Genomic DNA, 13,039 nt, shown 5'->3' with positions numbered 1-13,039 from the left:
GCCCAGGCCAGCCCCGTCCCAGCGGGGACCCCCACCCTGATTGGGGGTGGGGTCAGCCTGCAAACCCTACCCCCAAGCAAGGACCCCCACCCTGATCCGGGGCTCCCTTCAGGGCAGGCCAGCCAGCTCTCACCCGTGCACCAGGCCTCTCTTCTATATAATCAAAGGGTAATATGCAAATTGATCCTAATGGCAGAATGGCCAGAACGACTGCTGGACCAGTCACTATGAGGTGCACTGACCACCTCCTGGTCTGTTTCCTCAGCCAGCAGGCTCCGATCGCCTGATGGCCACTCGCTGCGGAGGCGGGGCCAACAGGTGGGCGGGAACTGCTGACCTCTCAGTCCCTTCCCCTGGCCGTCAGGCACTGATCACCCGATGGTGAACGGGGAACCGGGGGTGGGTGGCGCTGGGGGGTGGGGCCAACTGCGGGCAGCTGGGAAAGATGGCCCTGATCTTAGGCCAGGCCTAGGGACCGTACCCGCGTACGAATTTCGTGCGCCGGGCCTCTAGGCTATATAATAAAGAGCCAGCATCGTAACAACCTTTTCGACCTAAGGCTCGACCAGACCGATAGTCAGTGCTGGGTTGCCGTGGTGAACCAGCACTGATGGGCCACTGCCGGCACCCCGACCCAGCACTGACTGTCTAGGGGCTGCAGATCAGGCCTGGAGAGAGGCCTGCAGAGAGAGAGGCAAGGTCTCATCCGTAGCCTCTGTGGCAGCCGTTAATCAGAACTTGCCTCTCTTTCTCTCTCAGCCTGGCCAACAGCCACACCTCCATTTCTCTTCAGGCATCCACAGGGGCTGCTGATCAGCCCTGCCTTTCTGATCAGGCCCCGTTGACTGACATAGAAACTGACCAATCAGAACCAAATCTGGGTGAATGTAAGGAGCCAATGGCTGCCTAGGAGGTGGAGCTTTTCATGTTGACTGTCATAGAAACTGACCAATCAGAACCAAATCTGGGTCAACTGTGAGGAGCCAATGGCTGCCTAGGAGGCAGAGCTTTTGATGCTGACTGGCATAGAAACTGACCAATCAGAACCCAATTGGCCAGCAGAGGAGGGCAGTTGGGGGTGATCAGGCAGGCAGAGGCAGTTAGGGGCGATCAAGCCAGCAGGGCAGGGCATTTGGGGGCGAGATCAAGCCAGCAAGGGAGGGCAGTTGGGGTCGAGATCAGACCGGCAGGGGAGGGCAGTTAGGGGCGATCAGGCAGGCAGAGGCAGTTACGGGCAATCAGGCTGGCATGGGAGAGCAGTTAGGGGCCAGATCAGGTCGGCAGGGGAGGGCCTTTGGGGGTGAGATCAGGCTGGCAGGGGAGGGCAGTTGGGGGCGAGATCAGGCCAGCAAGGCAGGGCAGTTAGGGGTGATAAGGCAGGCAGAGGCAGTTGGGGGTGAGATTAGGCCAGCAGGGGAGAGCAGTTTGAGGTGAGATCAGGCTGGCAGCAGGCAGCGACAGTTGGGGGCGATCAGGCAGGCAGGCAGGCAGAGAGGTTAGGGGCAATAAGGCAGGCAGGCAGAGGGGTTAGGGGCAATCAGGCAGGCAGGCAGGCAGGTGAGTGGTTAGGAGCCAGTGGTCCCAGATTGTGAGAGGGGTGTCTGACCAGCGGTCATACGTCCCCTGAGGTGTCCCCCATTGGAGTGGGTGCAGGCTGGGCTGAGGGAACCCCCCCTCCTTTGTGCATGAATTTTGTACACTGGGCCTCTAGTATATATATAAAAACCTAAGCGACCGAATGACCAAATAACCACTTGACCAGTCGCTATGATGTGCACTGACCACCAGGGGACAGATGCTCAATGCACAGGATCAGGCTCCCTCCTATCTGGATTGGGCCTGTGGGAATCAGGCCAAAACTGACTATCCGACATCCCCCTAGGGGTCCTGGATTGTGAGAGGGTGCAGGCCAGGCCAAGGGACCCCACTGGTGCACAAATCCATGTACTGGGCCTCTAGTGGGTATATAAAAGATATATAAAACATCATCCTTAATGACAAGAAAGCCATGCTTAGTAAGTCATAAGATGTTCACTACATAGCACATTTTTCTTTATGTAATAATCTTGAGGTTTGCATTTCTCTTCACTAGACTCTGTACTTCCTGGGGACATAGATTTTTGTCTTTATAAATTTTCATCGATGGCAGCAGACAATTGGCATATAGTAGACATTGAATTAATATATGTTTTGAAATTTGAATAAATATATTACACTTTACATAAACATTTAGAGAAAGTTGAGATCAGTATAGAAAAGATCAGAGTAGAAGAAAATATTTGTTTTTCCTTTGTAGTGATATTTCATTTTAGAGTAATATAATTTTACCTGAAAACATGGACATTTTAAGGTTGCATTCTTAATTTTAAAGGCTTTTTTCAAGGGATTGGGAAGAGTAAAACAGATTCACAATGATGTCAAAGTCCTCTTGCGTACAAACCAACAAACAGCAGGGTGAGTAACCGTTTCAGTTCATAATTGCATTGCCTCTTATATTTCCAAAATTAAAAAATCCTAGGTTCTTTTTGAAAAAGTTTAATCTTTATGTGCCCTTGGATAAGGAGGGAGTTATATCCTGATGTGCTTACAGTAAAACAGCAATTGGGTAAAAAAGTGATGGTAATAAAATTTGACATTTGTTTAATTATGAAAAAATTGAAAAATCATTCCATAAAATGATAAAAAACTAACATGATGTAACCAAATAATTTTGTAATTAAACAATATTTAGGTGCCTAATGTAGCTGTTGGATAAAAGTTTAAATTATAATGCATTTTTTAATTTTTATTTTTTTTAGTTTAGAAATTATGGAACAGATGGCCTTGCTTCAAGAAACAGCTTATGAAAGACTTTATCGATGGGCTCAAAGTAAGTGATTTCTTTCATGTCATCTGGATTTGTGAATATCAGTGTTAGAATATTTTTTATCTCACTTGATCATTATTTGATATATTTTGATTTTAGTTATCAAAAAGTACTTTTAAAAAGAACAAACTTTACATCTGAACATATTTTCTTTATGTTTGTATTATGAACATTTAACATCAGTCAAGCAATATGTTAAGGATGGAAATTAAAAAAAAAGTCAACATTTCTAGATTATTTTATCTAATTAGATTATTCTTTATCTGATCTAGATTAGATTATTTTGTTTTTATTTTTGTAATATATTTTTATTGATTTCAGACAGGAAAGAAGAGGGAGAAAGAGAGAGAAACATTAATGATGAGAGAGAATCATTGATCGGCTGCTTCCTGCACACCCCCACTGGGGATGGAGCGTGCAACCAGGCATATGCCCTGACCGGAAATTGAACCCTGACCTCCTGGTTCATAGGTCGATGATCAACTACTGAGTCATGGTGGCCGGGCTAGATTAGATTATTTTATTTAATTTTTAAAAAAATCTTTATTGTTTAAAGTATTACGTATGTCCTCCTTTTTCCCCCCATTGACCTCTTCTAGCCCACCTCTGCCCCTTGCCCTAGGCCTTCACCACCTATTGTCTGTATCCACAGGGTATGCATATATGGATACAAGTTCTTTGGTTGATTTCTTCCCACCCACTCACCCTCCCCTGACTTTCCTCTGAGATTCTGCCATCTCGATTAGATATTTCTTTTTATTTACATAACTTGATTATAAATAGTGAATAATATTGTATTTCTGCTGTAACAAATTGCCACAAGCTTAATGGCTTAAGCCAATACAAATTTATTATCTAATAGTTCCACAGGTCAGAAATCATATATGGTTAAAATTAAACTGTTGGCAGGGTTCTGTTCATTTCTGGAGGCTCTGAGGAATAATCTGTTTCCTCACTTACTCAGTTTGTTGGCATAATTTAGTTCCTTGAGTCTGTAAGACTGAGGTTTGAGTTTCCTTGCTGGCTTTCACTGAGGGTTTCTCCCAGTTTTTAGAGGCTGTTTGCATTCTTTGGTTTATGGCCTCCTCCTCCTCCATCTTTAAAGCTAGCAGCAGAGGATCGAGTTACTCTCTTGCTTGATTATCTCCTGACTCTTCTATCTATATCTCTACCTCATCTGCTAGCCTCTTCCACTTTTAGGTCCTATGTGATTACCTTGGACCCACTAAGGAAATCTGGGGAAATTGCCCTTTTTAAAGGTCTGTCACCTTAATTCCATCTGCAAAGTGTCTTTGCTATGTAAGGCAAACTATCACAAGTTCCAGGGATTAGGGATCTTTGGAGGACCATTATTTTGCCTACCACAAATGGTTTATTTGCTTTAGTTTTGTTTAAAAATGTTTCAATAAGTTCTCAAAATTTCCTATTAAAATCAAAGAAGATGGTTAAGAGCAAGAATGGAATAGGAGAACAGAGATTTTAATAGGTGTTACCAACTGACTATTGAAGCAATTGGGATTAAATCTCCTTAACTGGTAACACCTGTACTGTACTGTGAAAACCTGGTTCAGATGATTTATCTGGTTCAGATGATTTACTCCAAAATGAGTTTCTTTTTCTGCCCCTCTTTTTTTTGCACTATTTACTACTATTTTGAGTGTTGTCTCTTTCTCTCTTTATATACAAGTCCTACCTCAATATTCAAAGCTGAGTTTAGGTTTTACATCTTTCTGGAACTCTCCATGGCTACATTTAATCACAGTGACTTTTCCCCATCTCTGAACACTGTTGGGAAATATTTATTTGGCACTCAGTTATTTACTACTCTATTATTACTTTTTGTATATATATATTTTTGCTATCTAGTTTAAATTTCTTTTTCAAAGGCTTCAAATTTCTTTGTGCTCTCATGATATCTAACATAGTGGTTCCAAACTGTGGGCCTTTGGCTCATACGAACTTTAAGATGTCTCTATATCCGTACCTGCATAAGTATGAAATATATATGGGTGCTAAAAATACAGTGCTAGTGTGAGGTCTTCATATCTTAAAGGTTTGAATTTCTGAAACAAAGTGTGAAGTTCTTTAAACATAGTGGACTCTTTATAAGTATTTAATGATAATATTAGAATCCTATCTAATAAAAGTAATATGCAAATTGACCATACCTCTGCTACACCCATAAGCCAGACCCACTAGCCAATCAAGAGTGAGTATGCAAATTAACCCAACAAAGATGGCTGTGGCCACGGAGCAAGCAGGTGGCTTGGGTTTCCCTGGCAATGGAGGAAGCCAAGCTTCCTGCACACTCTGGCTGGCCCTGGACTCCACTCAAGGCTACAAAGTTTCAATTATAGAAGATAAATAAATCTAAACAAAAATGGTGGCAGCCACAGAGCTTGAGAGAGCAGGAGGCGTAGGTTGCCCTGGCGATGGAGGAAGCCAAGCTTCCTGGCCTGCCTTGGCCTCCGCTCAAAGCTACAAAGTTTCAATTATAGAAGATAAATAAATCCCAACAAAAATGACTGTGGCCATGGAGCAAGCAGGAGGCTTTGGTTTCCCCGGCAATGGAGGAAGCCAAGCTTTCCGCCTGCCCTGGCCTACCTTGGCCTCTGCTCAAGGCTACAAAGTTTCAATTATAGAAGATAAATAAATCCCAGATACCAGGGCCTCTGCTTGGGTCGCCTGGGGGGTGTGGCCGGCCTGCAAATCACCACAGGCCCCTTGCCCAGGCCGCCCCACGCCCCAAGGGAACCCCCACCCTGATCCCAGACACCCTTTAGGGCAAACCAGCTGGCCCCCACCCGTGCACCAGGCCTCTAGCCTATCTAATAAAAGAGTAATATGCAAATTGACGTCACTCCAACACACAAGATGGCTGCCCCCATATGGACACAAGATGGCTGTCACAAGATGGCCAGCAGGGGAGGGCAGTTGGGAGGGACCTGGCCTGCAAGGGAGGGCAGTTGGGGGCGATCAAGCCTGCAGGGGAGGGCAGTTAGGGGTGACCAGGCCTGCAGGGGAGGGCAGTAAGGGGCAATCAGGCTGGCAGGGGAGCAGTTAGACATCAATCAGGCTGGCAGGGGAGTGGTTAGGGCGTGATCAGGCTGGCAGGCAGAAGTGGTTAGAGGCAATCAGGAAGGAAGGCAGGCAAGCAGTTGGGAGCCAGCAGTCCTGGATTGTGAGAGGGATCTCCGACTGCCCGTTTAGGCCCGATCCCGGTAGTATCGGGCCTAAACGGGCAGTCGGGACATCCCTCGAGGGTTCCCAGATTGGAGAGGGTGCAGGCTGGACTGATGGACACCCCCCACCCATGCACGAATTTCATGCACCGGGCCTCTAGTCTGTATAATAAAAGCCTAAGTGACCATTACGGTGGAATGACCAGAACAACTAGTCGCTATGATGCACACTGACCAACAGGGAGCAGATGCTCAACACAGGAGCTGCCCCCTGGTGGTCAATGAGCTCCCACAGGGGGAGCGCCACTCAGCCAGAAGCTGGGCTCATGGCTGGTGAGCACGTGGTATTGGAGGTAGCGTCTCCCACTTCCACAGCAGCACTAAGTAGCAGCAAGCTGAGTGGTAAGGATCAGCGAGCACACGGGCGGTAAGGAGCAAAGGGTCCCAGACTGCGAGAGGGCGCAGGCTGGGCTGAGGGAACACCCCCCACCCCCAGTGCACGAATTTTGTTCACCGGGTCCATAGTAGTAAAATAAAGAAAATTTGGTGTAGAGATTTTTAAAACGTTAAAGTCTAAACTTTTAAAATGATAATCTTATTACTATATATTATCCATGTAAACATTTTAAGTATATTGCTTAAAGATTACTCCCAAGGGAGGTAACTTTGTCATACATACATACATACATATATACATACATATATATATATATATACGATCTAATAAAGAGGGAATATGCTAATTGACCCTCACACTGTTGCAAATATGGCGGCGCCCACAGCCAATAAGGAGGGAATATGCTAATTTACTTCCCCACCCTCAAATATGGTGGCGCCTACAGCCAATAAGGAGGGAATATTCTAATTGACTGCCCCGCCCTCAAAGATGGCAGTGCCCACAGCCAATAAGGAGGGAATATGCTAACTGACTGCCCTGCCCTCAAAGATGGTGGCACCCACAGCCAATAAGGAGGAAATATGTTAATTGACTGCCGCATCCTCAAAGATGGGGGCACCCCCAGCCACAAGATGGCGGCGCCCAGTCCCCTCAACCCCGCCGGGGCGGCAGGCACGCAGCAAGGCCGGTGCCACCCCAGGAGGGCCTGGCTGCTCCGCATGCCTGCCTCCGGAGTCCCCCAGTTCCCCTCAGCCTTCCAGTCACCTAGGGCCGGTCCGAGGTGCAGGTAAGCCTCAGATGGCGGCTGCCCAACCGCCCAGGGCCGCCTGAGGCTCAGGTAACCAGGGCTGGCTGAGGCTTGAGCTGCTGGCAGTGGCAGCAGCAGAGTTGTGATGGGGTGTTACCTTCCCCTGATCGCCGGGTCTCCTCCCGCCCCTGAGGGCTCCCAGACTGTGAGAGGGGGCAGGTCGGCTGAGGGACCCTCCTTCAGTGCATGAATTTTCATGCACTGGGCCTCTAGTATATAATAAAATCCTAAGTGGCCTTTGTGCCCTTGCGCCCTCATGTTGTCACAAGATGGCCACCCCCATGTTATCACAAGATGGCCGGCAGGGGAGGGGAGTGGGGGGTGAGATCAAGCCAGCAGGGGAGGGCAGTTGGGGGAAAGATCAGGCCTGCAGGGGAGGGCAGTTGGAGGTGAGGTCAGGCCTGCAGGGGAGGGCAGTTGGGGCCATCAGGCCAGCAGGGGAGTGCAGTTAGGGGCAATCAGGCTGGCAGGGGAGCAGTTAGGCATCAATTAGGCTGGCAGGGGAGCCTTAGGGGTGATCAGACTGACAGGCAGAAGCAGTTAGGGGCAATTAGACAGGCAGGCAGGTGAGTGGTTAAGAGCCAGTAGTCCCGAATTGTGAGAGGGTTGTCCAACTGCCAGTTTAGGCCCATTCCCACTGGCAGTTGGACATTCCCCGAGGGGTCCCAGATTGGAGAGGGTGCAGACTGGGCTGAAGGACCCCCCCCCCCCCCACCGCCGTGCACAAATTTCATGCATTGGTTCTCTATTATATATATATATTGTGTGTGTGTGTGTGTGTGTGTGTGTGTGTGTGTGTGTGTCTGTGTTTGTGTATTTTTAATACTCTTCCCCTCTTGCCTTGAACATTACTATGTATATAGCAGTTATTCAGTGAATATTTTTTTATTGATTGCTTTTTATAGAAATATAGTTTTTTAAAATAATAATAAAATATAAGTTTGGGGTATACCACACAGTATATGTGGCCATTTAAAGTTATATAAATACTTAAGCTTAAATTTTTAATTTGTTTGACAGCATAAACCAGTTCTTGATAGACATATTCTCTAGGTTTTTCCAAGCATTTTAAAATTGCAATATTTGCTATAGAATTTAGACTGTGATTGTACAACAGATATAATAAAGACCTATCTTTAATTTAACAGAGTTTCTAATGTTAATTATTTTTCAGGTGAATGCAGAACATTGACACAAGAATCATGTGACATATCTCCAGTATTAACTCAGGCAATGGAAGCCCTGCAGGATAGACCTGTCTTATATAAGTAGGTGACTTTTTCCTAATTAAAAAAGAAAAACCCTACTTTTGTTTTTATAATGCACCGTAGCTTTTGGTATTATTAAACACAATAGTTTGATACTTGTAATAACTTACAATATTTTAATCTCATATTATGTCTATATCAATGCTAGCATCAGTTCATTTGTATAGCATATGCTAAAGAATGCAATATGGAGGGGAAAATCCAGGTGTTCCTATATCTAGATTACCTCTTATATTTATGTAGAGGCTAAGGGGCTTTTCCCCATTCTGTCATCTTATTAACTACCTTGGAATTGTAACTAAGACTCCTGTAGCAACACTATCTTGGAGAGAGGGAGGTCAGGTTAAATAGAAGACTGAGAAGTGAAAAAAGGGTCCAGGTCTTTGATCCTGTAAGTTATGCCAGCCAAGAGATAAATGATAATGTATAGAGGAGAATTTATGCATTAACTTGTTTACATATTTTTTATTATTCTTCATTTTAATTTTATTTTATTTCTCATCCTATATAATAAAACCGTAATATGCAAATTGACTGAACAGTAGAACGACCAGCAGAATGACCGGTCGTTATGACGTGCACTGACCACCAGGGGGCAGACGCTCAACACAAGAGCTGCCCCCTGGTGGTCAGTGTGCTCCCACAGGGGGAGCGCTGCTCAGCCAGAAGCCGGGGTCTCAGCTGGTGAGCACAGCGGCAGTGGCAGGAGCCTTTCCCGCCTCTGCTGCAGGCGGGCAGTAAGGAGCGAGGGGTCCCGGTCTTCGAGAGGCCTAGACTGCGAGAGGTCTGACTTGGCCAGGGCTGGCAGGCGGATATCCCCTGCGGGGGGTCCCAGACTGCGAGAGGGCACAAACTGGGCTGAGGGGACACTCCCCCCACCACAGTACAAGCATTTTGTGCACCATGTCTCTAGTATAAAATGAAAGGAAATACTTTTTATTTTTAATTAGGGGCCCGATGCAAGAAACTTGTGACAGGGAAAAGGGTTCCTCAGCCCGGCCTGCACCCTCTGGCATTCTGGGACCCCTTGGGTGATGTCGACATCCCTCTTGCAATTTGGACATTCCTCTCGCAATCCGGGATCCCTTGCTCCTTATCGCCTGCCTGCTCACTCCTTACCGCTTGGCTTGCCACTCCTTAGTGCTGCCGTGGTGGCTCCCGCCACCGCCGCTGCACTCGCTAGCCATGAGCTCGGCTACTGGCTGAGCAGTATTCCCACTGTGGGAGCGCACTGACCACCAGGGGGCAGCACCTGCATTGAGCCTCTGCCCCCTGGTGGTCAGTGTGCGTCATAGTGACCGGTCGTTCTGCTTGTTCCAGTCATTCCGCCAAAACAGTTGCTGGGCTTTTATATATATAGATGACTGGAATAATCTGAAAAAAGGGAGAACAAGTGAGGAGTTATAATTCAGGAGACAGAAAGGAAGTGGACTTGTACATAGACATTGAATCTTACTCTGAATCATGCCTTTCAGATGCTAGTAATATTTTACAAGATTTCCCATTACTCTGCTTTCTGATTGGACTATTACTTAGCTTGTAATAAGGTTCTAGAACACAAATGCTCGGACAGTTGTGTAAAAATATCATTCTACTCTTGTGGAAAGCAGAATTGTAAGTGTTAGAGACACAACATCAATAAAACACTGCTCTCAAATTGCTTCAGTTTATGAAACCAGATATAAACACATCCATTTTATGAATATACTAGAGGCCCGATGCACGAAGATTCGTGCAAGAATAGGCCTGCCTTCCCCTGGCTGTCGGCACCGCCTTCACTCTGGTCGTAGCCGCCTTTCTGCCTTCCCATACTACCCAGAGGCCCAGAGCTGCTGGGGCAGTGTGGAATGCCTGCGTCCTCACCATGGCGACAACGCAAGCGTCCCGCCCCGCCCCCGGCTGCTCATCGCTTATGTATGTAAATTAACCCACCATCTTTGTTTGGTTAATCTGCATAATCCTGATTGGCTGGTGGGCATTGCGAAGGTATGGTCAATTTGCATCTTTCTCTTTTATTAGTGTAGACTAGTTGCTGTTCTAGAGGTCATGTCTCAAGTATTCTGTGATAAGAGATAGGGATGAACAGTAGGGAAAGTTTCCTCTGGAAACTAGGTAAAGTGAGTTCTGAAGGTTGAATAGGCATTTTCCAGGAATAATGGGAGCAGAGAACATCCTAGGTTGAGAGAACAGCAGCTGCCAAGATGCAGATTAAGAAAGAACATTCAACTTCGAGTAATAATTACAACAGCTTGCACTGGTCATTGGGTTAGTAGTAAGAGCCGGACCATAATAGCCGTAAATATTGTGCATGTACATATGATCAGCTAATGTGCACTGTGGGTCACCATCTCTTCAGATTATATTTACTTTGAAATTTGTTTCCTAGCTTCTTCACTTTAAGGTATTGGTGTTTGGTTATGAGTCATTTAGTATCTAAGACATTTGGTGTTTGATTTTAATAAGTGTTACATTGTCCAGAGATTCATGTTTGTTCACAAAGTTAACATTTCTTTAAACAAAAATGCCTTTGTGTATCGGACATTTGAAAAGGTCAACTGACTTCTACTATAAATATATTTTCACTAAATTTTGCTTTTTGATCAACATTTGGAAAGGAGCAATACTGTATAATGGCTTAGAAGTGTGTGTGTTCTGAGTTACATTTTTTGAGAAGACTTTGCACCTTTATAAGCTTCTGTTTCCTTAGCTGTAAAATGAAGATAATATTAGTACCTAGCTTATAGGTTCTTGGGAAGATTAAATTATATTTTTCACATAAGGTGTTTAGCATAATCACCTTATGCTCATCACTAAATATTAGCTATTATTTTTATTTTGAAAAGAGATAAACTGGAAAGTTGTCAACTAAACAGCAATGTATTTAGGGTCTCCATGACAGCCAGACAAAAGCTTGAAGGACAAAGAATCATCTACACTAATAAAAGAGAAACATGCAAATTAACCATCACTCTGCTACACCCATCAGCCAATCAGGAGCGAGTATGCAAATTAACCCAACAAAGATGGCGGCAGTCACGGAGATGCAGGGAGCATGAGGCTTGCGTTGCCCCCAGCGATGGAGGAAGGCAAGCTTCCAACCTGCCCTGGCCGGCCCTGGCCTCCACTCAAGGCTACAAAGTTTCAATTATAGAAGATAAATAAATCCCAGATACCTGCTTCCAGCTGGCCCTGGCCTTCGCTCAAGGAGGCGCTGACAAAAGAAAAAAAGGAGGGGCTGGGAGCTTGGGTTGCTGGGCAGCATGGCCAGCCTGAAAACGGCCATCAGCCCCTCACCCGGGCTGGCCAGGCACCCCAGCAGGACCCCCAGCCCTGAAGGGGCTGTGGCTAGCCTGAAAACAGCCCTTAGCCCCTCACCCAGGCTGGCCACGCCCCCATGGGGTAAGAGTCCCTGCTGGGGGGCCTGGCCAGCCTGCAAACAGCCATTAGCCCCTCACCCAGGCGGCCAGGCACCCCAGCGGGACCCCCACCCTGATCCGGGACACCCTTCAGGGCAAACCCAGCCGGCCCCCACCCATGCACCAGGCCTCTATCTATACTAATAAAAGGGTAATATGCTAATTAGACTGGGAGACCTTCCAGAAGACCTTCCGGACGTTCTTCTGGACAAAGCCATGGTGGCGAAGCCGAGGTAGAGGTGGTTAGAGGCCAAGAGGGGAGGGCAGTTGTGGGTGATCATGCTGGTGGAGGGCGGGGCCGTTGCGGGTAAGCAGACCAGCAGGGGGGCCAGTTGGGGGTGATCAGGCTGTTAATGGGGGTCAGTTGGAAATGATCAGGACAGTGGGGGTGCAGTTTGGACTGAGCAGGCCAGCAGGGGGGCAGTTAGGGGCAAGCAGGCCAGTGGGGAGGAAGGTAGGGGCGAGCAGGCCAGCAGGGGGGCAATTGGGGGTGAGCAGGCCGGCAGAGGAGGCAGTTGGTGGCGAGCACACTGGCACGGGGGGCAGCTGGGGGTGATCAGGCTGGCGGGGAGGCATTTGGGGGCGAGCAGGCCAGCGGCGGGGGCAGTTGGGGGCGAGCAGGCCGGCAGGCAGAGTGGTTAGGGGTATTCAGGTAGGCAGGCAGGCAGGTGAGCAGTTAGGAGCCAGCAGTCCGATTGCGAGAGAGATGTCCGACTGCTGGTTTAGACCCGATCCCTGTAAACCGGCAGTAGGAAATCCTTCGAGGTGTCCCAGATTGGCGAGGGTGCAGGCCGGGCTGAGGAACACCCGCCCTCCTGTGTACGAATTTCATGCACCAGGCCACTAGTATCTAATAAAGTGGGAATATGCTAATTGACTTCGATGCCCTCAAAGATGGTGGCTCCCACAGCCACAAGATGGCGGTGCCCAGTCCCCTCAGCCCCGCTGGGGTGGCAGGCACACAGCAAGGTGTGCCTGCCTCTGGAGTCCCCCAGTCCCCTCAGCCCTCCTGCCTCCCAGAGCCAGCTCAAGGCGCAGGCAAGCCTCGGATAGCGGCTGCCCAGCCACCCAGGGCTGCCCTAGGCTCAGGTAACCAGGGCCG

General features: G+C 47.5%; 1 protein-coding gene across 2 annotated transcripts in view; it reads left to right on the top strand.

Annotated features, from left to right (window-relative positions):
* The window catches only part of COG6 (component of oligomeric golgi complex 6), a 130,830-nt gene that overhangs the window by 24,981 nt on the left and 92,810 nt on the right, over positions 1 to 13,039 (top strand). For both annotated transcript variants that reach the window (XM_079779001.1, XM_079779000.1), the window contains exons 6-8: positions 2,372 to 2,454; positions 2,799 to 2,869; positions 8,428 to 8,521. In XM_079779001.1, coding sequence (XP_079635127.1) covers positions 2,372 to 2,454; positions 2,799 to 2,869; positions 8,428 to 8,521 — 248 coding nt within the window. The remainder of the gene's footprint in view (positions 1 to 2,371; positions 2,455 to 2,798; positions 2,870 to 8,427; positions 8,522 to 13,039) is intronic.

Source organism: Cnephaeus nilssonii, assembly GCF_951640355.1.
Source record: "Cnephaeus nilssonii genome assembly, chromosome: 8".
In the NCBI taxonomy this organism is placed as follows: Eukaryota; Metazoa; Chordata; class Mammalia; order Chiroptera; family Vespertilionidae; genus Cnephaeus; species Cnephaeus nilssonii.
This window is presented reverse-complemented; position numbering and strand designations above follow the sequence as displayed.